General features: G+C 37.9%; 1 protein-coding gene across 3 annotated transcripts in view; it reads right to left on the reverse strand.

Annotated features, from left to right (window-relative positions):
- Positions 1 to 192: 192 nt before the first annotated feature.
- The window catches only part of rasa2 (RAS p21 protein activator 2), a 59,205-nt gene continuing 43,777 nt past the window's right edge, over positions 193 to 15,620 (reverse strand). For 2 of the 3 annotated variants that reach the window (XM_053678062.1, XM_053678064.1), the window contains 13 exons: positions 14,354 to 14,468; positions 14,184 to 14,258; positions 13,965 to 14,088; positions 13,428 to 13,534; positions 11,284 to 11,370; positions 8,722 to 8,799; positions 8,568 to 8,641; positions 8,360 to 8,463; positions 6,577 to 6,659; positions 6,316 to 6,464; positions 2,787 to 2,890; positions 2,278 to 2,455; positions 193 to 1,654 (listed from right to left, as the gene is read on the reverse strand). In XM_053678062.1, coding sequence (XP_053534037.1) covers positions 1,624 to 1,654; positions 2,278 to 2,455; positions 2,787 to 2,890; positions 6,316 to 6,464; positions 6,577 to 6,659; positions 8,360 to 8,463; positions 8,568 to 8,641; positions 8,722 to 8,799; positions 11,284 to 11,370; positions 13,428 to 13,534; positions 13,965 to 14,088; positions 14,184 to 14,258; positions 14,354 to 14,468 — 1,309 coding nt within the window. In that variant the 3' untranslated portion in view covers positions 193 to 1,623. The remainder of the gene's footprint in view (positions 1,655 to 2,277; positions 2,456 to 2,786; positions 2,891 to 6,315; positions 6,465 to 6,576; positions 6,660 to 8,359; positions 8,464 to 8,567; positions 8,642 to 8,721; positions 8,800 to 11,283; positions 11,371 to 13,427; positions 13,535 to 13,964; positions 14,089 to 14,183; positions 14,259 to 14,353; positions 14,469 to 15,620) is intronic. The other variant, XM_053678063.1, reaches the window with a different exon arrangement.

A 15,620-nucleotide genomic window follows, 5' to 3' on the forward strand; every position in this document is an offset into this window, starting at 1 on the left:
TAGCCAGTAACAGCGTTTTTTTAATAACATAGAAGCCGTCGGAAAACCACATGGAAATGAGGAGAACATGCAAAACTCCATAAAGGCAGTAAGCTGAAACTGAACCACATTGTGACTTTAAACAAATGGTTATGCAATTGCTTCCCAATAATGTTACAGAAAAAAAATTAATAAAAGAAAAACAACCCGAACTTGAGCACATAATAGATCCTTCATTTATTCAGAGGAATGTCAGATAAGCTTAAATGAGCAGAGGTATGTTTGTGGGGGGAGGGGGGGGGTGTATTAGGACAGCAGTGAAATAATAAATCTGATCAGGAGAAAACAATATCGAACCAGATGCAGGAGGCGGGGCTTAGAGACGTGGCACAGAAAGACATGTCTAACGTGCCTGTCCATATCGTACCTACTGTAACAAATTTTACCTGATCAGTTTAATCAGTGTACCAACAGATCCCATCAGATCTCCGTTTATCCAAATGCAATTTATAACAAATAGTACAAAAAAACAAAAACAAAAAACACTTACAGGTCACACAAGGTCGAGTTATCCATGTGGTAAAAATAACAGGAAAATAAAAAGAATAGATTACTACAGATAAGACCTTTGTCTTTGAGTCAATGTGCACTGAGAAGTTTAAAAAAAAGGAAATGCCTGATTGGATACACATGCTAATCATGGAATGTATTAACTCCATCACTCTATCTGTCACCTATCGATCTTTTTCAGAATCCTTCCATCTGGACACCATTCCACGTTTCCTTCACACCTGTCTATTTCACTATTCTTCCGTCTGAGAAAATGACTTGTGCAAAATCACAGAGCAGGTCTGATTATGCGTGTTCATCACAAATTAAAAAAAAATAAAATAAAAAAAATAAAAAAATCATGTTTTTTTTTGTGTGAGATGAGAAATATAGATTGTTTAAAGGTGAGTATTCCAAAATAATGCCGTTTACATGTCAGCAAACTGAGAAACTGTCTTTGGCGTGAGAAACATATCAATTACAAACTTTACAGAGACAAGCGTTATAATGATGCGATCATTCAACTGATCAATCAAGTAATGATACAGTGTATCAAATATACTCATCTGGATCATTCCAAATGTCTAAAGTGCCATTTCTGTGTGTGTGTGTGTGTGTGTGTGTGTGTGTGTGTGTGTGTGTGTGTGTGTGTTCAAAAAACGAGTGTGTGTGCACATCCACACACTCCATGTACGAATATAAAAGACTAGAATAGAAAAGTTGGGAAAATTCCCTTTGATGCACAACAAAGACATCAGACATCGAAGGGCTATAAAATGCGGAAGGGTTTTAAACGATTGTTTTCAAACTGGAGGTCAAAGTTCGTCTGTTTAGCAGCCATATTCGTATTCTCGTATCACTGGTGGAGTCTCGTCCGTCACAGCGTTGTGATCAAGAGTGCTTATCTCAGTGAAAAAGTCTAACACGTTTGTCAGAGGTGATTTAAGGTCCAGCACGGAGTGCGAGAGTCGCTGATTCTCCCCATTAGTCTTTTTCTTCATTATGAGCCTGCAGCCATCACTCCATTCCAGTCTCAGCAGCTGGCATTGGGCAGTACCACCTGCCGGTGTGGAGGGATGAACCACCCTCGGAGCGTCATGACCTCTTCCCCACGATTGGATTCTCACTAAAAAAAGAAAAACAGAGAGACATGTGAGGAACCCGGATGATTTTATTCCTGTGTGTGTGTGTGTGTGTGTGTGTGTGTGTGTGTGTGTGTGTGTGTGTGTGTGTGTGTGTGTGTGTGTGTGTGTGTGTATGTATGTATGTATGTATGTATGTATGTATGTATGTATGTATGTATATATATATATATATATATATATATATATATATATATATATATATATATATATATATATATATATAGAGAGAGAGAGAGAGAGAGAGAGAGAGAGAGAGAGAGAGAGAGTCCAGCACTGTTATTTCTCACACTACTATTTCCTCATTGCCCTTTTGTGACCAGCTCAGCCAAAAACACTTAATGTAGGATTTTTGCATTTCATAAACTTTTCAGTGTTGCAAATGTTTCAGATTGTGAACATTTATATCACAATTGCAAGTCTTTACTGAACATACAGTTGTGCCCAAAAGTTTGCATACCCCTTGCAGAAGCTGCTAAATCTTAATACTGTTAACAAGATAAGTTGTTAACATAAATATCCCATAAAAGTCCTCCACCTCTACAGCAAAACATTATCTTGGTGTACTGGTTTTTACTACCCTATGTGTGTGTGTTTGTGTATGTACATTGTCCCTGGCTGGTCTGTGAGCTCGGTGGCATTGTGTTTGAGCTGCAGGTCCTTCAGGACTTCTTTGATCTCCTTGATGGTGCGGAATGTCTCCTTCGGGTCCTGAATAATGAAGGCAGAGTACTCCTCCTGCTCCTTCTGCTGGCCCAGGTACACCGACATACTGGCACAGGCATCTACACACACACACACACAAACACAAACACACACACATAGTCAGCTTCACTGTGGACTGTCCCCCTTCATTAATCTATACAGTTATCTTTGTCGTTTCACTAATGTAGTACTACATTCAAATACACTCCTCTGCATTTATGACAGTTTCAGGTTAATAGTCCACTCCTGTATCAGGTGCCATTCTGAGTTACGGTGATGGTAATGGTGCTTCAATCAGCAGTTGACACTTTGTGTAATTACGGTGTCATTTTATTCATACAATCTCTTCTTAATAATTCACCAACACATCTGAGAAAATAGTTAGATTTCACGTATATATTTCACACTGACCCTCCATTTTCTGCAGACGGGATGAACTGGCACTGAACAGAGAGAAAATTCTCTCGGTCTCTCTGTCGCAGTCAATCTCCAGCTGGATATTCGCCAGTGTGCTGCTACACACACACACACACACACAAAAAAAAAAACAGTCTTAAGACATTGTAAGTAGTATTTGCTGTGTGTTTGGTGTGCACTGTAGTCTCTTTACAGACCATGTCTCAAACTGCCATATCACTGTACTAAATAATGCGTCAATGTTAGGGCTGTCAGAACTCATATGTAACACATTACGTGTTACAAATCATGACACATCATTATTTTATAATCACATTAATGCATAGCCATTGCTAAGCCATAGGCTACTACGGTACACACAGACAGTAGAACAACGTGCTTTTAAATTCATACACAGATCGTCCTGTTTTTTTTAAATTTATTTTTATGGTTAATGTTATGGTGGAAATTAAAATCGAGAAAATCTATAAAGAAGAATGGGGAGAGTTTACACAGTTCTTTTCATTTTACGGCACTCCCGCACTCACTGGACGAGAATGTTGTAGTTAGCAATCTGTTTCTCTCCAAATTTAAGTATCACAGATGTAGTTGTCTTTAACCTACCATTTAAAAACAAAACACACTGGTGTGAAAGCTGCCGTGGTGTAGATAGATGACTTCTGGACGTCGATCACAACCACAACTACCTCGGTACGACCGCGTATTACTGTACATTGACGGTTAACAGATAACTGTTATGTTGCTGCACTGTGTGAACTTTATTAAACAGTTTCATTCAAGCCAAATACAAGAAGCACAAGTTGTTGTTTGTATTATAAAGTTAGTAATATAAGGAAGGACTGAATGGCAGATAGCAGCTTGTAATACTAAGGTCACGATGTGTCGACCTGTATAGTTGTAGACGAGTATTGCACTAATGAGCATTATCCGCATATTATTTCAGAACAAAGCTGTAGAATAATGGTCTACTTGTGTTCTATCGTCTACCACTGGAAATGCACTACCTGTGTGAATAACTGTAATGGTTTTCCGCTGAAAATGTACAGCATTTTTATGTTGAGATCTGTTACCAGGAATAAATAAAACTCACTGTTACATTTTATGTTGTTTGTGTGTGAGTAAATATATGTGATTATTTGATTATTTGTGTGACTAATCACAAAAAGTGTGCGTTGAGTGACAGCACTAATCAACTATATTTATATTTATATTTATATATATATATATATATATATATATATATATATATATATATATATATATATATATATATATATATATATATATATATATATATATACACACACACACACACACACACACACGCACACACACACACACACACACGAGATGCTGATAGTTTAAAAACATCTGATGATCCGGGCCGATTATATCCTGTCAATCAAAAGAGGGTGGGAAAACACATCGATTCTGTGCTGTGTGTAAAGAAGAGGTCTCTTGTGTGGAATGATGACAAAAGTGCAGTTTGTAAACCCTGTAATCTCTGCACTGCTAAAATTTTACACCGGAAGTGAGCCGCAGTGAAGTGTCAAGTTTAATTTTAAATTTTTTGCCAAGCTGCTCGCGCTGAATTAAAGCGCCAGTACACCGTGGAAAGATTTAAATGAAGATGAGTTGACAAATTATATATTGCACAATATATTTGTAGAAAACATATTTGTAGAGTACTGAATTTCATATCAAGTTAATGTTAATATATAAAAAAAGTGATATTATATATTACCAGTTTGATGTCAGTGATGAAGTAGAAATGCTTGTGTTTGTGGTGAGTGAATGTGAGATTAACAGGAGGTTTTTTAGAATATAGTCGATGTGAATATGAATCAATAACATTCAATAAGTTAAGAAATCTTACTTTAATCTTCAGAATTTAGTTCGTGTTAATGTTATTTTGAGCAATGTGTTTTCTGTTTATGAGACCAGTTACTGTGAAACAACTTGTTGAAATGGAGAGAATAACGTTTTTATTCGCATTTCTTTCAGAATTGTGGAATTAATTATTATTCATTTAAAAGAAGGCATAAAAGGCAGAACTATTGGTATTGGCCGATATCACTCTGAATAATCAGTTATTGGTTGAGAAATTTAGTATTGGTGCATCTCTAATATGCATGTATGTATGTATTTTCTTCTTTATAAAAATTCATAACACTACTTGTTACATTACCCTCCCATTAAATTACAAAAAAAACTTGTAAACACTGCTACACTGCTGCGAGGGGGTTTCTAATACAGCTGCTGAGGGAGAGATGGTAAATTTTACATCTTTTTCTCTTCTGACTGCCATAATTCATCTCTATATTTTTTTCCTCTCTTGGAAAGTCATGGAAAGGAAAGACTATTTTTTTTTCCACTTTCACTGTTGGAGCAAATGGTAATGAATGGTTTGCTCTGGTCTCCCATATACCTCTATAGAAGTTTACCCTGCTACAGTTCACTTAAACCCAGAAATGGATGTATATGCACGAACACAATCCATTATAGCTGATGTATCATGTAGCATGATTGAAGTAATGAGCAGGTCTTAATTTTTGGAAATGTCTTGAATATGGTAATAAAAAGTATTAAATTTGATCTGCAGATATCCTGGCAGCATTCTGCCATCCCACTAGGATGAAGTATCAGAATGCCTTTCCTACACACACACACACACACACACACACACACATACATACATACATATATACATATATACATATATACATATATATATATATTTATATATATACATATACATACATATACACACATATATATACATATACACACACACACACACACACACACATATATATATATATATATATATATATATATATATATATATATATATATATATATATATATATATATATATATATATATATATATATATATATATATATATATATATATATATATATATATAAAATCATCTACCTCCTCTGTCTCTGGATAGCAAATGGCAAATTATCATGACTAACTTAGCAAAAGATAATGGCTTACCTAAAAGTAGTTAGCTGATATACTGATCTTGTGATGTATTTAAATAACACTATTTGCTTAGTAAAATCACCTATTGCTCGTACAGGACTAGTATTATATCAGCTATCATTTTCACATGTTAACTAATTTAGGTAGCTAGACAGGCTAGTTTCAGCTGAAATGCACTAATGGTAGCTGCATTTATGTGCTAAGTAGAGTACGGTGACGGCCAAATATTCCACGGCAATAATAATGTAGTGGGTGTAAGTGCCATTATATGTGTCTGTGTGAATGACTTGTTGCTTAGTAGAAATACTTGTTTTCTGCTTCGCTGTGATACTGTTAGGTGTTGTTAAGCAGGTGTAGACAGCATTACTGGCCATAAGAGGGCTACCAGGTTACTGAGTTTTCACTAAATATTAAGTCAGAATATGCACATAAAAACAATTTATTTATAAAGGTAACATAGAGGGCTCAACTACTATAAAAATACCTTTATCAAGTAACAATGTGCATGTGTGTGTGTGTGTGTACATACTCTCTGCTGCTGACAGCCGCGTGGAACACACCGAGTCGATCAGTGTTGCAGCGGATGAGCTGAGTCAACACATCGATCCACTCACTCGTCTCGACACAGTTCCCTGCCTGAACGTAGAGGGGTTTGTCACTGAAGATCACCTGGAACATCTGAGAATGAGATGAGACAGAGGAACAAACAGTGAGAGAGGCAGACAGACGGATAATCAATATAGTTCGAACAGTCAAACTGAACTGAACAGGTAGGCAGGTCGCCGCTCACGTTTTTGCGGTTGAAGGTGCTCTCATCCAGTTTCTCTACTCCTGTGATGCTCTTTACAGGAATCACACACAGTGGAACTTTCCCTGCGCACACACACACACACACACAGAAAGATAAGAAAAATTTTAATACTTATATGCAACACTATCAGTCTATCTAAACAGACAGACAGATAGCTAGACAAACACAGACAATTGATCCAGACAGACAGATAGATAAGAATAAAAACTGTACATAGGTTTTTATACAATACAATGGCTTATGATTGTATTGGTGAGCGGAGTGCCCAATGTGAAGCCTTATAGACTACAATAACAGGGATATATATATATATATATATATATATATATATATATATATATATATATATATATATATATATATATATATATATATATATATATATATATAGTAGTCTATAAGGCTTCACATTGGGCACTCCGCTCACCAATAGATTATATATATATATATATATATATATATATATATATATATATATATATATATATATATATATATATATATATATTTTTTTTTTAGAAAGTGTCCAGACAGTAAGAGAGGCAATACTTCACTCAGTTTACATTCTATCCTGAAACTGACACAAAAGTATTTATCAGGCTTTAACAGTTGGAGCTGGAGCAATTGAAATAAAGAGTAACACATCATCAGCTTAAACAGAGGCCATGTTGTGAGTGTTGTGATGAGATACAGGGTGTGTATCTGGACTAGATCTAATATGGCAGGTTCCGGTGTTAACCTGTTAGCTTTCATAAAAGTGAACGGGCTGGGATATGTAGCCGTTTGTTCCAACTGTTACAGTGGGTTCTGTGATATTTACAAACATGTACTGTACATTCTTCAATAATTCTTTGCATGCTATAATACTGTTACAGCCAGAAGACACACTCTCATAGAGAAACCATACACGGACATTTAGTTAAGGATAGAGTAGAGTGATATTGCGCCAAAAAAAAAAAATACGAATAGGCTAATTAGTGTTAAATGGCCTAGCACTCTACACTCAATTAAAGCCTGACGGAGGACGCAGGGGTGCTAAAACATTTAACTACTAGCTCTATGTTATAGATATAGTGAATCAGACCTGCGTGTAATGTACAGTGTGTAACGGATAATATACTGGTATAATATAAAAGTCTGTGAACATCTAACCTCCCACTCCAGATTTAAGCGCCCTTTTACTGTTATAATAACCTCCACTCTTCTGGGAAGGCTTTCCACTAGATTTTGGAGCATGGCTGTGGGGATTTGTGTTCATTCAGCTACAAGAGAGGTCAGAGGTCTTAGCGAGGTCAGGCATTGATGTTGGGTGGGGAGGCCTGGGGTGCAGTCAGTATTCCAGTTCATCCCAAAGGTTTCAGGACTCTAGTTCTTCCACTCCAGGTTTGGCAAACCATATTTTGTGCACATGGGCACGGTCAAGTCAAGACATCCAATACAACTGTGTGCTTCCAACTTTGTGGCAACAGTTTGGGGAAGACCCACATATGGCTGTGAAGTCAGGTGTCCACAAAACTCTGGACATATAGTCTTATGCAGTTGACTGTCGAATTGTCATCATCTAGTCTGAAATAATATCAGGCTAACAGAGGACATTGAGCTGCTTTCTCCACCATCGGTTTTTCCACCACCCTGACTAGCCAACATTCCCACAGTGGAGATTAGTGAATGTATTAGCTGACTAGTCTATGTAACCCCTAGCACTATGAAGTGTGGTGTATATTGTGTGTGTGTGTGTGTGTGTGTGTGTGTGTGTGATCACCTTTTTGTTTATGGTATGACAGCTCTCGACTGGTAACTCTCAACCAGCGCTTCTTAAAGTTCTTCCCTAGAGGCTTTTTACCCTGGGCTCGCTTGTGGACCTCTCTAAACACACACACACACACACACACACACACACAAAGTTTGTACACTGTAATCACACCTATAAGCCAGCTTGCTAAGTCTGAGAGTCTATAATGGTTTTTCACCCCTCTTTCAGCACAACCGAATCTTCCGCTCCGCTGGTGCCTTTACACACGTTGGACGAGATGTCATCTAAAAACTGGAGCGTGAGTGAGAGGACAGATGAGACACACACACATACAAATACTCACAGGAGGGTAAAAGGGGGATTATTCTTACCTTCTTTACTTTCTCTATACATTGATCTTCCTGGAATAATTTGAAGAAATCACACATGTAGGTCTCTTTGAAGCTCGACTGCAGACACAGACACAGACACAGACACACACACACACACACATCAGTGAGCATGAGGGACATGAAGATCAGAATGTTACACAAACTGTTCGCTGATACATAGGCTATACAGTCATGGGAAAAAGAAAGCACACCCTCCCTGTGTTTTTAGCTATTAGGGCCTAAATAACAATTGTGTGGTCCTCACCAGCTTCTATAAAGAAACAAATACCCTCAGGTATTTTTCAACATATTTCGATTTTTCCGCAAAAAGCAAACCAAGATTAACAATAACCTGAAGTAAACTTTTTATGTAAGAGAACACATTGTTCTGGATAAATTTTGTCCCACTCTTCTGTACAATATTCATTCAGTTCATTGATGTTTGAGGGAATTTGCTTATGCACAACTCTCTTAAGATCTTGCCACAGCATCTCAATGGGGTTGAGGTCTGGACTTTGACTTGGCCATTCTAACACCTTCCTTCACCATCCAATGTCTTCTTTAACCATTCATATGTCAATTTGCTGGTGTGCTTGGGATCATTGTCCTGTTGCATGACTCAAATTCAGCCCAGTTTAAGCTACTGTACAGATGGCCTCACATTTGTCTCAAGAATATTCTGGTATAAAGTGGAGGTCATCGTTGTCTCAATGACTGCAAGTTTCCTAAGACCTGTGGCTGCAAAACAAGTCCAAATCATTACCCCTCCACCACCATGTCTGACACTTGGTATGAGGTGTTTTTGGCGATACGCTGTGTTTGGTCATCATGCACAGCACCATGTTTGGCGAAAAACAAACATCTCCTCCACCTTGGTCTCATCAGTCCAAAGGATATTGTTCCAGAACTTTTGTGGTTTGTTTGGATGCAATTTTGCAAACCTAATTCGTGCTCCATATTGTTTTTGGAGAGAAGGGACTTTTTCCTAGCCACCCTTCCACGAAAGCTATACTTTCTGATTGTGCTGTTATGAACATAAACATTTAATGTGCTTACAGAGGCCTGTTGGTCACATGATGTAGATCTTGGGTTTTTCTTTATATATCTTAGCATTAAATGGTCTGACCTTGAAGTAAATTTGTTGGGACGCCCACTCCTGGGATGATCGGCAACTGTCTTAAAGGCTGTCGATTTATAATAAACAATCCTTCTCAGTGTAGAATGGTGAATTTCAAATTGTTTGGAGATGGCCTTATAACCCTTCCCAGATTGATGAGCAGCAACAATTGCTTCTCTGAGGTCATGGCTGATGTCCTTTCTTCTTGGCATGATGCAGACACACAAGTGCGTGGTCCAGAACACCAAACTGACAAATGTTCTGCTTTTACTGAGGTAATCACACTTCTTGATGAATTAATCTTGTGCATTTCATTAGTAACACATGACTGCTAATTTCTCTCTTAATGATTGTCAAAGTGTACTTATTTTGCCCACCTGGTTTCTGAATGTTGGTTTACTTATTGGGAAAAAATGACTGCATATTGAAATCTGTTGTGTTTTTGTTGTCACCTGAGGTTATTTATTTGTTTATAGAAGTTAGTGAGGACCAGCCAAGTATTATTTAGGTGCTGATAAATAAAAAAATAGAATTGAGCGAGGGTGTACTTTCTTTTTCCCATGACTGTCTATTTCATTTCCCATGTCCTACTTCTAACACAGTATTTCAGGAGACCCTTACTGGAGACCCTTACTGGAGACCCTTACCATGGGCAGGGGCACATCAGTTTCTTCCAATTTGGTCATTGCCAATTGTCACCCATAACTAATTCTCCATTATCGCATGACAGCTATCGACCAGGGAGAAGGAGGTCTAACAAATGCTGCCACTGCTTCTTTTTAACTTGCTGATTATGCAATATGAAAGGGCATCTGAACATGCTCAGAGTTGATGCTAACTGGCCATTTCTATATCCATGAGCTCACAGACACCCATGATTGTACACACAGCCATGGAGGGCTATAGCATCAAGGGGATTTCAAATTCCTGACAACAGCGTGAACACTTTCCTGTTGCGCTACTCTTATTAAAGCCCCACAACTATGAGGAAATGCATCATGGACAGAGTGCACCAGGAATTTCCTGACCAAAATCAAAAGCACCGGCACTGTCAATCAACTATTTTTGTCTCTTTCTGTGGTCCTCAGAAATCTCCACTATTCGTGCCATGATACACTTCCACAAACATGTGTTGTGAAGCTTGGACTCTGATAGAGGTTAAAGAGGTTCACATACTTTTGCCACTCATAGATATGTAATATTGGATCACTTTCCTCAATAAATAAATGACCAAGTATAATATTTATGCTTCATTTGTTTCATTTGATTCACTTTGTCTAACTTTTTGGACTTGTGTGAGAATCTGACTATATTTTAAGTCATATTTATGCAGAAATCTAGAAAATTCAAAACTTTCAAGCACCACTCTACATCGGTCCGTCTCTAAGGTGCAAACAGACCGATGTGGATGCAGTGGACTGAAGCATGATTGTGTGCGTGTTTACCAGTTTGTTTTTAGACAGGCTGCTCCAGCTGCCCAAAGTCTGGATGGTTTTAGAGATGAGTGTGAGAGTTCGGGAAACTTCTGGATCCTTAAAGAGAGAGAGCAGCAAAACGTTAAGCCATGGGGAGTTCATGAGGAGAGAAACCAGACTGGGAAATCGAGACAGACATGCAGCAGAAGAAATTTGTCAGAATAAGTGTGGGGACGAATGTTGTGTCTCTGGTTATTCTCAAGTACTAACCAACTGAAGTGCAAGAGGTGTAAATTGGCAGAAAAAGCTCAGAAAAGGAATATATACATGTTTTTATACTTGTGTAACAATGGCTTGTTCAAACATCTGACAATAGATGTTGCTAAGGGATACAGACACTGCTAGTGTTTACAAGACCATTATTAGTGTAAATGATTTTGCGAGACACCTCAATGTTTAAGAGATGTGATGCAATGTTCACATTTTTCAATATTGAGAAATCCATATAAGCATACTTTGTGGTCGCGCCTAAGTTTACTAACTCTGAAAATGACCCACATTCATACAGAGGGTAACGTACAGGTTGAGTACTTTAAGTGAACCATGAAATTTTATTGCATCTAACTTACACATAGTGGCAATCCATCTGCAACATTTACAGACCTTAATGTAGGTCAAAGAAGAGAATCTACAGAGTGTGCTTAACATGACTGTGAGTCTAATATAGCAAGTCAGAGAGAAGCAGTCACTGCCATTCTTTTCATTCAGTTGCTGCTAATGGGCTCACAAACCACAACATTACAACATGGAAGCCAAAAAAATGTTTACATACACATAGGCTAAAGATATTCACAACTCCACACTTTTCATTTTACCATACATTCCTCTAGGCAAGTCAATTAGAGCATCTACTCTGTTCACATTAGAGGTAATAATAATAAAAAAAATCAATTAGAGATAGATTTATGTCAGATTTAATTCACTATATCAGAATTCCAGTGGATCAAATGTTTACATACACCAAGCTAACTGTCTGTTTTAACAGTCTGGAAGATTTCACAAATTGATGTAATGACATTTCTAAGCTTCTGATTGGCCAGTGCCATAATTAGGAGTTACCCGAGTGGTTTAATTTAAGGGCCTGTGACTTTTTGCCCTTGACTCCACTGGGAAAATATAAGTAACTCAGTTTGTGCACCTCACCAAATCTAGTTCCATATTGGGGGCAATTTCCAAATAACTGAGAGTACCACAAACATCTGTACAAACAACTGAATGAACAAACTTTGGTCTGAAAGGTTCAACTGAACCCCAAAACAATAACAAAGTAACTGGTGAAGGAGTTGGAGGCAACAGGCACCAAAGTATGTACATCCACCATTAAGAGCATCCTCTATAACCATGGCATGAAAGGCTGTCCCGAAGGAAGAATCCACTACTTCAAAACTGGCATAAAAAAGCCAGACTGAAGTTTGCAGGTGATCACCAGGATGATGTCCTAGCCTTTTATTCTCAGTTCAGTTTAAACAAAAAATTATCAGTGTGGACATAATGATCCATGCTATGTATGGAGGAAAATGTGTGAGGCTTTTATTCCAAAGAGCACCGTCCCAAATAAGAAGCGCGGTTGTGGCAGCATCATGTTGTAGGGTGTTTGGCTGGAAAATGTATTAGTGCACTTCAGAAAATAAAAGGCATCATGAGAAAGGAAGATTGTCTAGAAATACTGATGCAACACCTTAAGACATCAACCAGAAAGTTAAAACATGGTTCACAACTGGGTCTTCCAGCAGGAAAATGATCCTAAGCATTCCTCCAAAATTGTAACAAAATAGTTTAAAGGCAACAAAGTGAATGTATTGGAGTGGCCCTCACAAAGCCCTGGAATGAATCCCATAGTACGTTTGTGGACTGAACCGAAAGATTGTGTCTGAGCAAGGAGACTCACAAACATGACTGAGTTACACCAGTTCTGTCAGGAGAACAGATTCAAGAATTTGATTCATTTGATTTGATTCAAGAATTCAATTCAAGTTAAGCAATTAAAAAATAATGGCACCAAATACTAACAATGTATACGGAAACTTTTGACCTGAAGCCATGCCACACTACTCAGACTTAAAAATTCAATGTCTAGTGTATGTTTATGTGCATGTGCATGTGTGCAAACTCACTGGATGGTGTGGCCGGAGCTGGAAGGTATGTGGAGAGAGCACAGCTACAGCAAAAAACCTCAGGAACACAAAACTGCTCACAGCAGAATACTGAACATGAGGATCACCTACATAGAAAGGGAGACAGTGAAATTAAGTGTGTGTATGTGGTTGGGGGCGTTGGGGCAATGAAAAAAAGAGAGAGAGAGACATTATACATTATAAAGGCTGTCTATTATACGTGTGTTATTATTATTATTAATAAGGGTGTTATTACACAATGCAGTTACACCCTTAATAATAACACGTGTATAATATATAAACCTTACAATGATTTTGGCAATACTGCATGCAAAAAGGTGATTAGTGCCCCCAAATGGTTCCTAGGAAACACTGCAGATGCACTTTTTGGGGCTTATTGGCTATATTTAATATTAGGAGTGGGCAATATGACCTACATATATTACAATACCTGAAGACATTCATATGTTACACAAAGCTGTTAAAACATTTGTCTACTAATGTTTGTGTGTGTGTGTGTGAGTGTGTGTGACTCACTGGGAAAGCGGCGAGAGGCGAGCTGACGTAGGGATCGGAACACGTCACACATCAGAGGTGGACAACTCGCACTTGACTCCGTAATGGACGAGAACACCTTCTGAACATAGATCTGCAGGTTCTCCTACACACACACACACAGGGTTTAATGAGACCACAAATCGCAGGCTAAATTAATAAAGTGTTTATGTGAGAGTGTGAGGGTGTGCAAGTGCTGACCTTATTGACCTCAACGTTATCTCCCTCCTTCAGTTTGATTGGATCAATTTCACATGTTTTACTAGACTCACAAATCTGGAAACAAAAGGAAAAAAAAGAAGAATATATAATAAGGGAGAGTGTATTCGAGTAAGACTGATGCAAAGGCAGCACCCCCCAGTGGCTATTACCTCATCCAGCACAGGCTTCAGCGTGATGTTCAGATAATTTCGTCCCACCATCTTCATCATATCATCGATACAGCGTGTGGCCAGAGAATTCCCACGAAAGATGGTGTTCGCCTCTCTGCACAGGGAAAGTGACAGGGAGAGACTGTGAGTATCACATGCACTTCCCTAAATTATTAATCAACCAATTTATACACTATACACATCATAGAATAGCAGTGTACCAGGGTTTGATGCATAGATCACATGCAGTGTAAGCTATAGACTTAGGAGGCAGTAACCACAGCTTTAAGTCGTACTGTTGCATGTATTTCATTTTCATCTCTAGCACATGCTGCACATCACTCAGTGTGATGAGAATGGAGCTCTTGATCTGGCTACAACCACGATTTGATTTCACTTCATTTGTGATGGGCAAATTACAGTACAGACATGAACACGACCAAATTACCAAAATAGAAAAGAAAAAGTAGTTTGCCTAGCATCTTTAGTTTAGTTTTAATTTATTGACACAATAACGTCAATGACTTGTTTCCATTATGGTCATTCTAAAACTAGACATCCTCTAAACACATAATATAAAAGAATTAGTTCATCATATGGTCACATGATCATTTCTCACTAAAACTAATAAAACTGCTTGTATACTTGGTTCCATTCACATACTCCTGAATATCCTAACTAGGGTTATCAATATTTGTACTAAATCTATCCAAATTAAGATCAGCTACACTCTGTCTTGTATTGTACTTGTGCCTCTCACTATTCATTGGAAAAAAAATCATTTGGCAGATAATTTGGAGCCTTATCTTATACACTGTAAATTAGGGCAATTAACAATTAATTGAATATTTATCTCTATTACGATTTTGACTGCCCACGATTATATGAACATGAGCGACTGCGATACTGACGTTTAAAGTTCATCCTCCGCTCAGAGAAAACTCCTCTGCATATCAAATCAAGCGCTTCCTAAACTTACAGCCACTGACCATAGAGCGGCGCAGGGATGATGTCATTTTGTATACCAAAACCGGGAAATGAGTTAGATTTTAGCGCTTCTGGTTCCATCATCCCGAAGTCAATGGGTTTTTGAATGGGGTTTTGGTTAAAAGCCTGAAATAAGGTCTGTGGTGAACACAAGCTCAAAATATTTTAACGTTTTATTCTACGAGATAAAATACATCAGTAATATCCCACTCGTGAGTTTTTAAAAGCTTTTATGTGTATTGAAAAAGGCGGTTGTTAACAAGTTGCTAAATGAGACTAC

This window comes from Ictalurus punctatus, chromosome 4 (assembly GCF_001660625.3).
Source record: "Ictalurus punctatus breed USDA103 chromosome 4, Coco_2.0, whole genome shotgun sequence".
Lineage (NCBI taxonomy): Eukaryota > Metazoa > Chordata > Actinopteri > Siluriformes > Ictaluridae > Ictalurus > Ictalurus punctatus.